The sequence below is a fragment of the Eptesicus fuscus genome, chromosome 7 (assembly GCF_027574615.1).
Source record: "Eptesicus fuscus isolate TK198812 chromosome 7, DD_ASM_mEF_20220401, whole genome shotgun sequence".
NCBI lineage: Eukaryota > Metazoa > Chordata > Mammalia > Chiroptera > Vespertilionidae > Eptesicus > Eptesicus fuscus.
Genome location: NC_072479.1, coordinates 48,649,591 through 48,667,774, shown reverse-complemented (window position 1 = coordinate 48,667,774; position 18,184 = coordinate 48,649,591). Strand labels below are relative to the sequence as shown.

The 18,184-nt window shown below is 35.5% G+C and overlaps 1 protein-coding gene across 3 annotated transcripts in view; it reads left to right on the top strand.

Moving 5' to 3' along the window:
* The window catches only part of MON2 (MON2 homolog, regulator of endosome-to-Golgi trafficking), a 114,822-nt gene that overhangs the window by 24,382 nt on the left and 72,256 nt on the right, over positions 1-18,184 (top strand). For all 3 annotated transcript variants that reach the window (XM_054718910.1, XM_054718909.1, XM_054718911.1), the window contains exons 4-8: positions 795-926; positions 4,680-4,809; positions 6,777-6,874; positions 7,639-7,764; positions 14,615-14,809. In XM_054718910.1, the coding sequence (XP_054574885.1) occupies positions 795-926; positions 4,680-4,809; positions 6,777-6,874; positions 7,639-7,764; positions 14,615-14,809 (681 nt within the window). The remainder of the gene's footprint in view (positions 1-794; positions 927-4,679; positions 4,810-6,776; positions 6,875-7,638; positions 7,765-14,614; positions 14,810-18,184) is intronic.

The window sequence follows — 18,184 nt, the reverse complement described above, 5'->3', positions numbered from 1 at the left end:
AAAATAGTGTCAGAATAAAAAAAATAATTGAGATTATAAAGACGTTGTTAATTGAAGTTGAATTTTATTTTTTTCTATAACATATTATAGATAACACTAGAGGCCTGGTGCACAGATTCATGCACCAGTGGGGTCCCTTGGCATGGCCTGCGCCCTCTTGCAATCCAGGACCCCTCGGGGGATGTCGGATTGCTGGTTTCGGCTCGATCCCCGCAGGCCAGGCCGAGGGACCCCATCGGTTTAAGAATCCATGCACCAGGCCTCTAGCATGCATATAAGATATTTGTTTAATCTCTTTCCACCCTCCCCCCTTCCCTCTGAGAGTCATTAGTCTGTTCCATGTTTCCATGCCTGTGCGTTGAGCGTCTGCCCCCTGGTGGTCAGTGAACGTCATAGCTACCGGTCGAACGGTTGCTTAGGCTTTTATATATATAGATAAGAAACAGCAGACACATAGGGAATTTGCATATCTCCATATTCATCAATGTCCAAATGAAATACTGTTGTAGACCTAAGCTTTGATTTTGACTACATATTTCAGAACTGAATGTTGTTATTTGCAAATATTGAAATGGTGTATTTTAAAGAAATTCATTTTTTAGAAGAAATTTAATTGGTTGTAAGTTTCAAATTAGTTGAGAGACGTGTTTGGATCTATATATCTAAAACATAGGTTTTGTTATTGCCATCAAGAAATTCTCTCCAAGTGAGGTAATATTTGTATACCTTTTTTATTTAGGAACTTAAGCACTTATATTTTATTTGTTGACAATAATTAAAATATTACTTTACAGACTGCAGCTGGAAATATAATTAACATGCTTTGGCAGCTAATGGAAAATAGTCTTGAAGAACTTAAGCTACTTCAAACAGTTCTTGTTCTTTTAACAACCAATACAGTAGTTCATGACGAGGCACTCTCTAAGGTAGGAGACCTGTTTTGACAAAGTTCATAAGTGCTTGACACAGTATTTGAATAAACGGTTGGAAAGAGAAAAGCCTGATTTGAACCAAAGGTAACTTCCCTGTATCTATTGTGATAATGGACATTGTGGGTTGCAAACCATTGGTGCCTTATTTTCCTCAGACTAAAATTGAAATCAGTTTAGGGTGATGAAGCAAAGCCCTTTGGGTATAGCTGACAGGGTTAGTTATGAATAGGAAAAGCAAGAAGAAAAGTAGCAGAGGAATACAAATAGAGGAAGAGGAAAGTAAGAGAAAACAATGTATTTTGAGGTATCAGTGTTCTCCACAACTGCCTTGAGTATTCCTCTGATAGCTCTCTCTTACCCCCTTTTAAAAATAATTTCACCTGTATATGATATGTAAGTCAGATAGTTTAAACCTGTCCATTAAATAGCTGAAAAAGCGGCCTTTTGGCATTCATACTAGATAAGGTTGCATGTACGATAAGTATTTCTCATTTCTTACTTCTCCCACCCTCTTTGGAATATATAATAGTTACTCTATTATTTATTTCACTCTCCAAAAAGTTTTCTTTTAATTATGAAATATTTCATAAGAACAGAGAGTAATTTAAATAACATTCATTAATTAATGGCTTATTGTTTAAGGCAGTGGTCAGCAAACCGCGGCTCGCGAGCCACATGCGGCCCTTTGGCCCCTTGAGTGTTCTAACGCCACTTCTTCAAAATAGACTTGCCCAGGCCAAAACTGACTTCTGCGCATGGGCCACGAAGTTTCAATCGCACTGTACGTGCGCGCCCGCACGTGGTATTTTGTGGAAGAGCCACACTCAAGGGGCCAAAGAGCCGCATATGGCTCGCGAGCCGCCGTTTGCCGACCACTGGTTTAAGGAATTTGTTGGACTTTTACTAATAGTTCTATTATAATTAGCATGCCTTTAAGGATGGACGGCTTATAAAGTAGAAAAGTATACTGTCTCTAGAGAGTATCTTTTCTAGTTACTTTCGATGTTCTTAGGTTATGAAATTTTACTTAATTGCAAATAGCTTATTCTTTTAATCTCATACCTGCTTTATAAAGTATTTTATGTATTTTTATAAAGGGATGGGAAAAAGTAGGTTTATAGTTGTGAGAATGCAAAACACAGAGTTTATTCTTGTATTATCGTTTATTAATTATTGTTATTGTCCACATGAACAACTGTAAACCTACTTTTGCCCCATCCTGTATATACTTTTGTTGTATGTAATTCTTCTTGGTTCTAGCTATCAAATTAGTGTGTGTGTGTGTGTGTGTGTGTGTGTGTATGTGTGTATGTATGTATATACATAATTTTTAAATTTTTATAAAAAATTATTTGACCTACCAAAGCAATAAGAACTGATTATAGTTTTATAAATAAATATTAGATTAATTTTAATACGGTTAATTTGGAAATGTTATATTTTGTGATAAAAGTGAAGTAAAAAGAAATTCTATACATTTGATGTAAAGAGTAATAGTGGTATAAAGGCTTAATTATTTTCTTAAAAACATTAAATATAATTAATATGATAATGTATAGAATTTAAACAATCATGTCTTCAAAAATGTTTCTTTTTTTACTTGTCTGTTTAAATATGTTTTTATTGATTTTAGAGAGAGAGAATGGAGGGGGAGAGAGAGAGAGAGAGAGAGAGAGAAACAGAGAAACATTGATGAGAGAGAGAAACATTGGTTGCCTTCTGCACGCACCCCTAACTGGGACTAAACCCACAACCTGGGCATATGTCCTAACCAGGAATTGAACTGGCAACCTTTCTGTGCATGGGATAATGCTAAACAAACTGAGTCACACCAACCAGGGCCAAAAATGTGTCTTTTAAAACTGAAACTTCTAAAAGAACACATAGGAGAAAATCTACCATGTGTAGACAGACACTTCTTAGGTAGGGCAAAAAATCCATAAATCATAAAAAGAGCCAGAGAATGGGGAAAATATTAAAAAATATCTGATAAGAGTTTTATCTAGAGTTTATAAAAAATTCTTATAACTCGTTTGAAAGACAAACAACCCCCCAAAATGGACAGATGATTTCAGCAGAAACTTCACAGTATAAGATATTCAAATGGCTATTGAGTACATGGAAATTGGCTCAGCCTCAACAGGTATCAGGGAAAGCAAACTAAAACCCTAAGGAGATATCATTACACTTCCATTAGAATAGCTAAAATTTAAAAAGACTGACCATATCAAGTGTTGAGGATGTGGAATAATTCTGAACTCATATATACTGCTGAAGGGAATATGAAATTATAAAGCCACTTTGGAAAACTAGCAGTTTCTTAAAAGGTTAACCTATACTTACCATATGATGCAGCCATTTCACTTCTAGGTATTTATTTAACCAAGGTAAATATAAACATGTGTCCTCATAGAGACTTGTATATGAATTTTCATAGCAGCTTTATTCACGTAGCCAAAAACTGAAAACATCTCGAGTGTCCATCAGCAGGTGAATGGATAAATACGAATGGATAAACCCAGCCAGGCTAGTGTGGCTCGGTGGCTGAGCATCAACCTATGAACCAGGAGGTCGCTGGTTCAATTCCAGGTCTGGGTTGTGGGCTCAAGCCCCACTGGGGTCGTGCAGGAGACAGCCAATCAATGTTTCTCTCTCTATCCCCCTCCCTTTCTCTATCTCTAAAAAATCAGTAGAAACATACTAAAAGAAGAAAAAAAAAGAATGGATAAATCCATGCCATGGAATACTACTCAAGAATAAAAAAGTAAAGCACTAGCCCATGTGGCTCAGTTGGTAGGAATGCCGTCTTGTACACTGGAGGGTTGCAGGGCACATACCACATACCTTAGTTACAGGTTCGATCCCCAGTAGTGGAGTTTGCAGGAGGCAACTTGATTGATCTCTTCTCTCTATCCTCCTCCTCTTCCCCTTTCTCCCTCTTCCTCTCCCTTTCTCTCTTCTCTCACTAAAAATCAGTGAAAAATGTCCTAGAATGAGGATAAAAAAAAAGAATAAAAAAAGTATGAACTATTGATACAAAGAACAACATGGATGAATATCACAGGTATTACAAGTGAAAGAAACCAGAGACAAATAAGTATATTTGTAAAAAATGCCAGCTGATCAATAATTAAAAAAGCAGATGGGTGGTTGCCTGGGAAAAATGGACTGTAAAAGAGCACAAGGAAACTTTTAGGGTGATGGAAAGTATCTCAGTTGTGACAGTAGTTTCATGAGTGAATAAAGATTCAGAACTCATCAAATAAAAGTTTTAGAAGGGATACGGTTTATTACATATAAATTACAATGTAATAAAGTTGATTTTAAAAAAGGACTGCTTTTAAAATTTTTTATCTTTTTATATGATTAACAAGTTTATTTAGTATTTCTACAGATAATTTAATGATATAACAAACTTTGAGTACTTGTTATTTGTAAAGTAAGTTATTCTGGGGTAGTAAAGCACAGCATCTTATTATGTACATGTTAAAAGAACCAAATTGTAAAAGGTGTATTTCACATAACCTTAGCTAAGCTTATGTGACTATATATTTACTAAGAGGTTGAATTTTTTCAAAATATAAGGATTTCTATAGTTTTATTGTATGAAAGGGTAGAGCTTGTAGTGTCTGTGATTGAGACAGCCAAACATAAATTATTTAATTTTGGGTTACATCAGATAAAATATAGTAGTCACGTTCTTCAGTCTTATTTCACACTAAATGAAAATTGTTTGTTTGTTTTTAGGCAATTGTTCTTTGTTTTCGACTACATTTCACAAAAGATAATATTACCAATAATACAGCTGCTGCTACAGTGCGACAAGTTGTTACTGTTGTTTTTGAGAGGATGGTTGCTGAAGATGAAAGACACAGAGGTAAAGTGACAAAAGTTGTTTACTTTTGACAGTGGATGATTCTTATATCCATGATTTCTCATTTATTGATTTTCAGCCTTTTTCCTGTAAATGTAGGCCTAAAAACAAGAATACTTTAAAAAATATGTTTATCTTAGCAATATTATTATATTGATAATAGCAATTCAAAAAATAAATCTCCCATACTTTTATCATCCTAGAAGTCGACTCTTTATTTTCATTTATATTTCTAATTATACTTGTTGTTATTCTATAAATTAATGAACTAGTCTCCTATTATACACTTAACATTGTGTTCTAAATTTTGGTATTGTTTTGAGTGTCTTTCTACATAAATTTTTTCCATTTGAATTATTTCTTTAGTGTAAATTCCCAAGAGTGGGCTTCCCTCATGTGAATTTTTGCCCTTGCCTATTAATGTGTGTTAATAAGAAATATTTATATAATGTGAAGATTAATCTTTCTCTATTTTTATCATATATTGTAATTTTTGACTTTTTTTTGTAATTTAAAAAGTTTCCTAAAAATTTAGAAACATGTCCTTTTAGAGTGCTGGCAGATAATCTGTTTGTTTAGAGTTTTATAATTTGTTAACTTTTAACTATAGAAATTATGTTTTTTCCCCATTTATTATCCTTATTAGATGTAAAACTTTTTTTCATGGTTAGCTGAAAAGATTATAAGGTGCTACCATCTGAGCAATCTTTCTGCTTTATATAGTCAGGGAGCAAAAGATTAAACTACTTTTTCCTTTATATAGTTTTTTTCTTAAACTTTTGATATCATGTAGTATTTCATTTTATTTGATGTTCTTTTGTTAGTACTGGTAAAAATTATTGGAGTACTGCCTACTCCAATAATTATTTCACTTAACCTGAAATTAACCATTGGTCAGATTTTTCACATTTAGTTTTAGGCATTCTGAATCTGTTGTTTTATTAGAATACTTCCACTGACTTTAGTATATTGATTTTTTCTGCATTTTTCCTATGGGAAATGCAGTTGAAATTCTAGCAGTTTGAAATATTAGGAAATTAAACTTAGAGGATAAAACAGGGCAGTTCTCCAATTTGAATGTTTAATATATTCATAACCTCAATGTAATTCCGAGGTTGGGAATTTTAGCTGTGCATCACTAAAGACTGCTCTCTCATTTAATACTTTCTAATAAGGTAGGACATACTTAGAACCTCTTTCTTTTCAAGTAGTCATTAAGTTAACATTTATTCAAAACAGACTGTTAAAAATATATTTTATTGATTTTTTACAGAGAGGAAGGGAGAGGGAGAGAGAGTTAGAAACATCAATGAGAGAGAAACATTAATCAGCTGCCTCCTGCACACCCCCTACTGAGGATGTGCCAGCATACAAGGTACATGTCCTTGACAGGAATCCAACCTGGGACCCTTGAGTCCACAGGCCGACGCTCTATCCACTGAGCCAAACCGGTTAGGGCAATAATGTTTTATTAGTACTCGAAGTGCTGAGTTGGGAAGCACCAATCTAGCTGACTCGCAGCAAGTTGATACTGTGCCTATAACTTGACATAGTAATTGTGGCAGATCAAGCAGTACTTCTCTTGAAGATGGTAAGATGATAAAGGAATTAACTATGGTGGTAAACTTTTATATGTTTATTTAATATTTAAAGGCACATTTAAAGATCATGTGAATTTCAGATTCATGAAATAAAAGGGCTAGATAATGGGAGACGTGGAAAATCAAATGTGTGGGTAAAGATACTAAACTTGTTAAAATGAATATAAGTCAGTGAACAGTGGTATTTATGACATTTTGTATAACAATAGATTACCAATTTTTTTTTGAGGCATATTCTCAACTTATAATTAAAGTTTATAATTCTATAAACAAGCATTTATTTTAAGCATGCCTTTTAAATAGTATGTAGTATTTGATTTATATAAAGGTCATTATGAACTCCTAAAACTTATTTTACTTTGATTGCAGATATTATAGAACAACCAGCACTGGTTCAAGCCAATAGTAACAGAAGATCTGTCAGTACTCTCAAGCCTTGTGCTAAAGATGCATATATGCTTTTCCAGGTATTTCAGTTAATAAAAATAATTTTTATTATCATATATAGTTTTGAATTTTATATTTTGGAATTTTATGTGATTTATTTTTTTAAAGTGTCAATTTTTAAGATTGTCAAATTTTATAGTGTCAAAGTAGTATTTAAAAAAAGTTCTAAAACATTAAAGAGCTAATTAATATGGTAAAATGTTATGTTTTAAGGAAATAAAATGAGTTAAATGCACAACTATAAAAGAGGTAACTTAAGGATGACTAGTCATATAAAATAATTTCTTTAACAGGAAAATTTAAATAATAATTGGTCTACTTAATATAATTTGTAAAAAAATTACCTGATTTTTACATTTTTTGTTGTGAATAAATCTTTTAAGTAAAATGTAATTTATTGGTACTGAAAATTTTACTTTGTGATCAAAGAGTTATTTTAGGTGGATTTTAGTTAAAAGAACGTTCGATTAATAATTTATCGGTGTACTCTGTATAGTGTTGATAGCTATGATTCATTAATCTGTGTACTCTATATAGTCGATAGTTGTATCACTCATTTATCTGTGTATTCTATTGTCAATAGTTATATGATTCTTTAAAAGTTTACCTATATAATCAAGTATACAATTTGTCAAAATTTGAATTACCAATGTTTAGTTTCAAAGGAGTGAAAACAACTGTATAAGAAGAAATTCTTAAAAATTTTATGAACACTGAGTTTTGAAAAAAAATCTTTTATTCCAGCATATGAATGTTTTATTTATTGTTTGACTTATTTTTCTAGGATCTTTGTCAGTTGGTTAATGCTGATGCCCCTTACTGGCTAGTAGGCATGACAGAAATGACTCGAACATTTGGCCTTGAATTACTTGAGTCAGTCCTGAATGATTTTCCACAAGTCTTTTTACAAGTAAGCCATTTGTAAAACAAAATTAATCTTAAATTTTTTACAGATATTTTTCAAGAAAGCAACATGTATTTTTTCCCACATTAAAAGATGCGAAGAATTATAGCCTTAGACTTTAGGCTTATAATAATTTATGTTATCTTACATTGTTGAAGTGCCCTAGCATCTTGAAATTTTAACATTAGAAGGAATCCCAGGATACTGTCTATTCAGGCATTTCTCAGTCAATGAATATATGAGGGAAGGTGGTATGTGAGCTATATTTATAATATTTAAAAAAGAAATTATTGATTTTTATTTGTTTATATGTAGCTATATGCTTTTAGATAATTTTTTAAAAATCCACACACAAGGATATGTTTTTATTGATTTCAGAAAGAGAGGAAGGGAGAAAGAGAGAGAGAAAGAAAGAGAGAGAGAAAAGAAAGAAAGAAAGAAAGGAAGGAAGGAAAGAAGAAGGAAGGAAGAAAAGGAAGGAAGGAAGGAAGGAAGAAAGAAAGGAAGGAAGGAAGAGAAAGAAAGAAAAGAAAAGAAAGAGAACATTGTTATGAGAGAGAAACATCGATTGGTTGCCTCCTATATGTGCCCCTACTGGGAATTGAACCTGTAACCTTTTGATGTAAGGGATGATGCTCTGACTGAGCAACCTGGCCAGGGCTACTTTTAGATAATTTAAATAGAAAAAAAAAGTAGTTGCCCTGGCTGGTGTGGCTCAGTTGATTGAACATCGTCCTATATACCAAAAGGTTGCTGATTTTGATTCCTGGTCATGGTACAGACCCAGGTTGCAAGTTTATCCCTGGTCAGGGTGTGTGCGGGAGGCAACTGATTGATGTTTCTCGCCCTCTCCCTTCCTCTCTTTCTCTAAAGTCAGTAAAAACATATTTTTTAAACAGAATAAGGTAGTCAATGCTTAATTTGTTGTGCAATAAAATATTTTAATACAGAAAGATAATAGGGGAAACAGTAGGAAAGAATTCAAACTTTTAATTTTACTTGTTAAAAACTAAAGTCCAAAATTGATTCAGTGATTTACATAGGGTTTCTTAGTTAATAGCAGATCTTGAACTGAAATTTAGATCTTTTAATTACTTATCTGCCTTGTTTTCCTACCATGCTGCCTACCTAAGTCATCTATTTTATCCTTGCTCTTACCTACAAAGTGTGTGAATCAGTGCCACAATAGTAGATGATTCTTTAGGCCTAGAGTTGAGACTGAAATTTTTATTACATGGTTCACAATTTTTAGTATATATTAGTCAAGTGTTCAATGCTTTGGGGAATAATGAACAATATTTACGGATGATTCCCTTTTTTGTGTTATTATAGCATAAATAATGTTTAGATATAACTTGTTAATAGTTTTATATAAAATAATAGTCATAACAGCTACCATTTTTTGACTGCTTACATGCTATAACTGCCAAATTCCTTACATATTACATTCACTGTAATCTTCACAAATGCCTGAGAAGTATCAGTTATTCCTACTTTTCACAGGAGGAAACTTAAACTTTCAGAGGGTTAGTAATTTGTCTAAGGTTTAATGGTTTGTAAGTGACAGAGTTAGGATTTGAATCCATGCTGATCCAGATTCCAAATTAGTTTTTCTTCTTAGCCTCTCTTTTCAGTCACACTTCACATCCAAACCATTACCTTCAAAATGTGTACAGGATCTAGTCACTTCATATGACTTATCACAATCATTCTAATCCAAGCCACCATCACCTCTTACCTAAATTATTGCATTAGCTTTCTAATTGGTATCTTTGCATCCATACTTATCTCATCCTATATAATCCTATATAGTAAAAGGCTAACATGCAAATCGACTGAACGGCAGAACAACCAGTTGCTATGACGCACACTGACCACCAGGGGCAGAAGCTCAACTCAGGAGCTGCCCCCTGGTGGTCAGTATGCTCCCACAGGGGGCGCGCTGCTCAGCCAGAAGTCCTGAGCCGGGCTCACATCTGGTGAGTGCAGCGGCGGTGGCAAGAGTCTCTCCTGCCTCTGCGCCAGCGCTAAGGATATTTGACTGCCGGCTTAGGCCCGCTCCCCAAAGGAAGCGGGCCTAAGCCATCAGTCGGACATTCCCCGAGGGCTCCCAGACTGTGAGAGGGTGCAGGCCCGGCTGAGGGACCCCCCCCCCTCCGAGTGCACGAATTTCGTGCACTGGGCCTCTAGTTCTATTATAGTTGCTTATTACACCACATCCAAAATGGTCTTTTAAAACAGGTCACATTTTTTCAGTCTTTTGTAAAAGTGCTCCTGTAGATGTCCTTTTTGCCCAGAATAAAAGAGGAAGTCCTAATTATGGTCTATGGAACTTTTCATGATCTAGTCCCCAGTATTCCTTTACCTTATCTCTTTTCACTCTTTCCTTTACCATTACTTTTTAGCCAGGCTGTGATTCTTGCTCTTCCTTAAATGACCCAAGTGGACTCCTGCTTCAGGCCTCTGTACTTACTGTTTTCTGGGTCTGGAATGCTTTTCTCCCAAATGGCTTGTTCTCTTACTCTTTTGAGGTCTTTGCTCAATGGTCAACTTTTCAGACCTTCCCTAGCACTTTATATAAAATGGCAACTTTTCATGCTAATACTCTTAACTTATTACCTCCTGACATATCTATTTGCGTATTAGCTTATTTTCTTTATTTTCTTAGAGGAGAGTAAGCTCTATGAGGCAGGGACTTAGTTCACTGTTGTATCTGTAATAGTGCCTGGCATATGGCAGGTGTTTGATAAATGTGTGAATGAATGAATGAATTAGTACATGAATTTAATTAGAAGTTTCTGTACTTTGGATTGTGTTTTCTGATTTTGTAGGAAAATATTTGAAAAAATGTTTCTAATTTCAGATTTATTGTCTATACAAATGACGTATTCTACTTTATTCTTCCTGCTATAATGCAGAGGGGGGAAAAAAAGAATTATTCTTTGTAATATATTAGAATTTGTTCCTGTAAATTTTCATTAAGAGATAAATATTTGTTTTCCTTCACTAATTATTTACCTAATTTAACCAGAATTACCCCTTAGAATGTGCTGGTCTATGTGTTTTGTGCCAAGGATGCAGATGTGAAATAAGACAGATAGAATTCTGGCCCTGTGGCACCTACAAGTCTAATTTGGAGAAAAATATTAACTGAATAATGAGACATGATGAATGCTTTGAAGGAAAAGTGTAATAAGTGCTGTGGGAGTGAATAACATAGGCACCAAACTGGTGGACAGTTGGTGATGAATCAAACATATGAAGCTTTTACCTGAAGGGGGAAGAGGAGTGAGTTGGGAGAAACAGGCAGAATAGGAAAAGAATACTCCAGAACAGTGACCCTGAAAAAGGATCTATGTCTAGAAAATAAGCTCTATAAGGGCAGGGACAAAATTGAACTTAACCCTGAACCCCTTTCCCTACCACATTTCCTGGTACATATTAAGCAGTAAGCCAGTAATTGCTAAATAAATCAATGAAATGTTGTAGGTAAGGGAAAAGGCTTGAACAGTGAACTGCTTGCTAAGATGGAGTACTTTTTATTACAAAGGATAGATTATTCAGTTTTAAACACACTCAGGTACCTCAAAATGAGATACTGCAAAATATTAGTTGAATTTATGCATTTGGAGCTTGGAAATAAGGTTTTAGGCTGAGTTTGTAAATGTAAATGTCACTGGCATGTAATTTTTAAAGATATGGGAGTGAATAAGATCACCTCTGGTGATAGCACAGATGAGAAAGCCAGGTCCTGGTACTCTGGAGCTCTGAGGAATCTCAACATTAAATGCTTAAAGCAAAAAAAGGTAAGAATATAAGAGGCCAGAAAGGCAGGAGTGCATGTGATACAGTGAGACATATAAAAGACAAAAGCAAAGAAAGCTTCAAGGTGAACCAAGTAATCAGTTAAGTCAAGTGCTTCAGAAAGATATGGTAAGATGAAGACTGAAAAGTCACAGTCCACAGAGATCATGATGAATATGAGAATAATTTCTGTAGAGTTGGGGTATTTCATGGTGATTTCGGAAGAAACCCAGTTATAATTGCGTAGTGAGGGGGAAATCCTACCTAATAATAGACAAATATGCAAATTGACCACACCTTTGCTACGCCCAAGCCACGCCCACCAGCCAAGCCACGCCGACCAACCAATAAGGACGAGTATGCAAATCACCTCAACAAAGATGGCAGCTAATTTGCATATCAAGATAGCGTAGAAAGAAGCCAAGAGCTGCAGAAGGGAGCAAAACTTTGGAGAAGCAAGCAAGCCAGGGGGGAGGAGAAGGGAGGAGCGGAGGCGGGGCCAGGGGAGAAGGAAGGAAAGCAGGCGGGGCCGGGGGAGAAGGGAGGAGAGCAGGCGGGGGGCGGGGATAGAGTGCAGCAGGAAACTCTATTGCAGGATTTTTCCTGCAATGGGAACGCTAGTAAATAGATAAAACTTTTAAGTCTTTTCTGTAATAGTCATAAATGAACCAGTATAGAAAATTATTTAGTAAAGTATGAAAATAACCTTAATTATGCCTTTAATTTTGTCAGTCAAAGAAACTAACTGTAGACGTGAGAGTAGAATTTCAAATCACTAAACTCTTAAGATCCCATTTTGGGAGAAAAGAAAATGGAACTGCCATTTGACCCAGTGATCCCACTTCTAGGAATATATCCTGAGAATCCCAAAGCACCCACCAGAAAGAATATATGTACCCTTATATTTATAGTAGTGTTATTTACAATAGCTAAGATCTGGAAACAACCCAAGTGTCCATCAGTAAATGAGTGGATAAAAAAGTTATGGTACATGTACACCGTGAAATACTATGCAGCAATAAAAAGGAAGCATCTCTTAACCTTTGAGATAGCATGGAGGGACCTGGAGAGTATTATGCTAAGCAAAACAAGCCAGTCAGAGAAAGACAAGTGTCACATGATCTCACTTGTATGTTGAATCTAATGAATAACGTAAACTGATGAACAAAATAGATCCAGAGACATAGAAGCATAGAACAGATTGTGGAATCTCAGAGGGAAGGCAGGGGATGGTGGTGTGTGAGAAGAGATGAACCAAAGAACTAGTTTGCATTTATGAATAACCAATGGACACAGAGAATAGGGTGATGAAAGCCTGGGGCAGGGGCCGGAGTGGGCTAGATGGGGTTAATGGGGAAAAAGGGAGCATATGTAATACTTTTAACAATAAAGATTTTTATTTTTAAAGAAGGATCTATGACCCTTTGAGACAATATGGAGTGACCTGGAGATTATTATGCTAAGTGAAATAAGCCTATCAGCAAAATACAAATATCATATGATCTCACTTATATGTGGAATCTAATGAACAAAATAAACTGATGAATAAAATAGAACCAGAAGCATGGAAACTTGGAAGACTGAGAAATCTTGGAGGGAAGAGGGAGGCTGGCAGAAAGAGATTAACCAAAGATCTTATATGCATATGTGTATTGCCCCTGGACACAGACAATAGGGTGGTGAAGGCCTGGGACGGTGGGAACCTAGGGGAGAGGGGCAATGGGGGAAAAATAGGGGATCATCTGTAATACTTTCAATAAAGTTTTTAAAAGTACATTGAAATGAATATAAAAATCTGGAAGGAATTAATTTGGAACTAACAATGATTAATTTATCTCTAGGAGTTGAGATTATACAAGGCTTTAAAAAATATGTTTTTTATTGATTTTAGAGAGAGGAAAGGGAGAGGGAGAGATAGAAACGTGGATGAGAGAGAAACATTAATATTGGTTGCCTCTTACACTCCCCCTACTGGGGATCAAGCCCGCAACCCCGGCATATGCCCTGACCAGGAATCGAACCAGTGACCTCTTGGTGCATGAGTTGACACTCAACCACTGTGCCATACCAGCTGAGCTTTTATTTTTATTTTTTTTATCTGTATTTTTCTAATGAATCTGATATTTCCCTCTAATTGTTTTTTCTTGAATGAATCTGAGTTTTAAAAATACATTTTAAAAAATTTGTGATTTTGAACAAATGAATTACACTGTGCCTTATTGTTCCTTTTTTTTTGGTAAGATTAAAGGGTTAGAGGATGAAATTTATGTTTGTGTCATTATTCTTAGCCTCAGTGATATTTGAATGATTAAAACAACAAAATAATGTATATTTGAGGTTAGACATTAAATGTTGACTGGGCCTTATATTTTCAGTAAAATGGGACTAGTTTCACAAGGAATTAACAGATATGGGGAGGTTTTCTGCATAATATACTATGACTTATAAGTAAATTTAAGAATTCTTTGCAAGATTTTCTAGATTTAAAAAAATGCTTATTTGTCATTGTATTTTTTCATCAGCTTGTGTTTTGTTTAAGAAATCTAAGTATAACAGAATATTATGTTCATTAATACATCTGCACATGAATGGAATTATCTTTACACAAAAGAATCAATAAATTGTATAACTTATTATACTTTCTTTATTAATCAAGGTTTCTCTCCTCAGCTGCCTATGTTAAATACTTTATCTGTTTGAATTTGTGCAATCTATTTTCCTTCTTCTGTTCTCTTTATTTTTAATTGCTAGTGTTCTATTAAAATTAAAAATCCTAGCAATAAGCATCACTTATTGTAAAATCATTAAATGTTTGTTTTAATTTAGAGTCTTTTAAAAAAACTTACTGACATATTATCATTTTGATCTCACACTGTCAGAGAGCAGTGCTAATTTCAGAATTGTTTGTAAACAAAATAATAAACTACATAAACTTACAATAAAGCTAATTTATTCAGAGATTATTAAGAAGTTTAATAGTGAGACTGTTTTAGCATTAAGTACAAACTAAGTTAATTGCTTTTCTTTTCCTTTTTTTTTTTTTTTCAAATAGCACCAGGAATTTAGTTTCCTCCTAAAAGAAAGAGTATGTCCTCTTGTGATAAAGCTCTTTTCTCCAAATATAAAGTTCAGACAAGGTTCCAATACTTCATCTTCTCCAGCACCAGTTGAAAAACCATATTTTCCTATCTGCATGCGTTTGCTGAGAGTTGTATCTGTTCTGATTAAGCAATTTTACAGTCTTTTGGTAAGTACTAATTTTCATATATATTTTTTTTGTGTTATTATAGGCAGTGCTCTTTTTACTTTATTTATTTATTTTTTAAGTATATTTTTATTGATTTCAGAGAGGAAGAGAGAGGGAGAGATAGAAACATCAATGATGAGAGAGAATCATTGATCGGCTGCCTTCTGCATGCCCTACGCTGGGGATTGAGCCCACAACCCAGGCATGTGCCCTGAACTGGAATTGAACTGTGATTCCTGGTTCATAGGTTGATGCTCAACCACTGAGCCAGGCTGGCCGGGCGGCAGTGCTCTTTTTAGAAGATGATCTGTTATAGTGTATTTAGCTTTTTCACTTCAGCTAAGCAGACTTTTTTTTATGAGTACCTATAAATATCCTCCTAGATACTATAAGGTTCATTCTATTCTTTCTTTTTTTTCTACTTTTTTAAAATTTCTTTATTGCTTAAGGTATTACATATTTGTCGTCATCCCCCCATTCCCCATTCTATTCTTTCTTGAATCTTTCCATGTTTATATAGTATTTTTAATGAATGTTAAGGAGAGTCATGGCGTATTATCTGAAGGCAACATAGGATTTGTGACTTTGGAATTTAGTTTCTTAGCTAATTATGTATAACTTGATGCAAATTAAAATTATAGTCTCTTCAATTTATTCTGTTTTCATTTTTTACTATTTCATATATATATAAACAAATTAAGAAGTTAAAAATTTGGTGAACTCTTATGATTAGAAATCAATTTCAACTTCCAGTTCAATATTGTATCTATTTTGCATAAATTTATGGGTGATAGTTCTGATCATAATTTTATCCATGTAGTGGCTTACTCTTAAACATTCAAATATTTGTCAGAGAAAATGGTGTATTATATTTTTTGTAAATTTTATGTTAAGTCAAATTCAGCATTGTGTAATTTTTTAGCATTTATAACCTTAGTTTTAATTAACAAAAATGATTGGTTTATCACCTACTATGAACAGTCAATGTACCAAATGTTAGTAACAACATTACAAGCTAATGGATAGTATAGATAGTTTTTATATTAAACTAGAGGCCCGGTGCATGAAAATTCATGCACTGGAGTCGGGGGGTCCCTCAGCCGGGCCTGCCCCCTCTCACAGTCTGGGAGCCCTAAGGGGCGGGAGGCGACCCAGCGATCAGGGGAAGGTGATGCCCCATCACACCTCTGCTCCTGCCACTGCCAGCAGCGCAAGCCTCTGCTGGCCCTGGTTACCTGAGCCTCGAGCCGGCCCTGGGCAGCTGGGCAGCCACCATCCGAGGCTTGCCTGGTGGGCTGGGGGGCTGAGGGAACTGGGGCACACCAGAGGCAGGGGTGCAGAGCGGCAGCTGGCCTTGCTGTGCACCTGCCGCCCCAGTGGGGCTGAGGGGACTGGGTGCCGCCATCTTGTGGCTGTGGGTGCTGCCATCTTTGAGGGTGTGGCAGTCAGCATATTCCCTCCTTATTGGCTGTGGGCACCATCATCTTTGGGGTGGGGCAGTCAATTAGCATATTCCCTCCTTATTGGCTGTGGGTGCTGTCATCTTTGCGACGGCGTGAGGGTCAGTTAGCATATTCCCTCTTTATTAGATAGGATTCTAAGGAGAGCTTTTTAAATAAAGATTTTTTCTGTATTTATGATATATTCATTATAGATTTTCTTTTCATATTCCAAATCCATTTATGCAAAATGAATTCAGAAATAATTTTTATAAGCATTTATAGTTATTTAATATTTCTGGCCACAGAGGATATATCTGTAATGCACACTGGTGTATGTAATGCATTGTTTAGAAGTATCTATTGAAAATCAAATCATTTAAGAATGTGATGCTATTTAGGGACACTATAAGTTATCAGAGTTTGGGTCCAAGGGTTTAAGAGTCTTTTGGTATACTCATAATTGTTGGGTTGGTCATTTTTTGTTCTACCAAAATTAATAATATATAAATGAACTTTGGGTACCTAAGTTTATGAACTTAATTATTCCATAACCCCCTTTTCTCTTTAAGAATTAACTTTTTAAAAATTACCATCAGTATTTCCTGCAACATATAAGGTATTTGATATAATCTCCAATAATAATATGAATTGTAAAGCCAAAACTTTGTTTATTATATACAATTAAAATGGAGGGGAACAAGAAACCCAAAACACTAGTTAGAAAGAATATATGCATATTGTTCATTGCAGTGTTATTTACACTAGCCAAAATATGGAAGCAACCCAGGTGCCCATGAATAGACAATTGGATAAAAAAGTGGTGGTACATATATACAGTGGAATATTGCTGGGCCATAAAAAAGAAAAAAGCTTAGCATTTGTGACAGCATGGATGGACCTAAGTGAATAATACATATGGTTTTACTTATACGTGCAATCTAAAGAGTAAAATAAATGAACAAACAAAATAGAAACAGGCTCATAGATACAGGGAACAGACTGATGGTTGCCGGAGGGGAGGAGGTATTGGAAGGCTGGATGAAAAAGGTGAAGAGACTAAGAACTACAAATTGGCCCTAGCCAGGTAGCTCAGTTTGTTAGACTGTTGTCATGATACAGCAATATTATGGGTTCGATTACCAGTCAGGGCACATGCAAGAATCAACCAATTAATGCATATATAGGTGGAACAACAAATTGATGTTTCTCCCTCTCTCTTTCTTTTTCCATTTCTCTTTCTCTCTAAAATCAATAAATTTTTTTAAATTAAAAAAAAAAGAACTACAAATTGGTAGTCACAAATTAGTGACAGGGATGTAAACATACAGCATAGGGAGTATCCTATCTAATAAAAGAGTAATATGCAAATTGACCATACCACTGTTACACCACAAGCCACACCCACCAGCCAATCAGGAGTGAGTATGCAAATTAACCCAACCAAGATGGCGGTGGCCACGGAGCGAGCAGGAGGCTTGGGTTTCCTCAGCAATGGAGGAAGCCAGGCTTCCCGCACACCCTGGCCGGCCCTGGACTCCACTCAAGGCTACAAAGTTTCAATTATAGAAGATAAATAAATCCCAACAAAAATGGCAGCAGACACGGAGCTGGAGAGAGCAGGAGGCTAGGGTTGCCCCCAGCTATGGAGGAAGCCAAGCTTCCTGGCTGGCCCAGGCCTCCACTCAAGGCTACAAAGTTTCAATTATAGAAGATAAATAAATCCCAGATACCAGGCCTCCACTTGGGTCACCAGTGGGCGTGGCTGGCCTGCAAACCACCACCGGCCTCTCGCCCAGGCCACCCCCCGCCCCAAGGGAATCCCCACCCTGATCCGTGACACCCTTCAGGACAAACCAGCCAACCCCCACCCGTGCACCAGACCTCTATCCTAATCTAATAAAAGAGTAATATGCAAATTGACTGTGACTCCAAC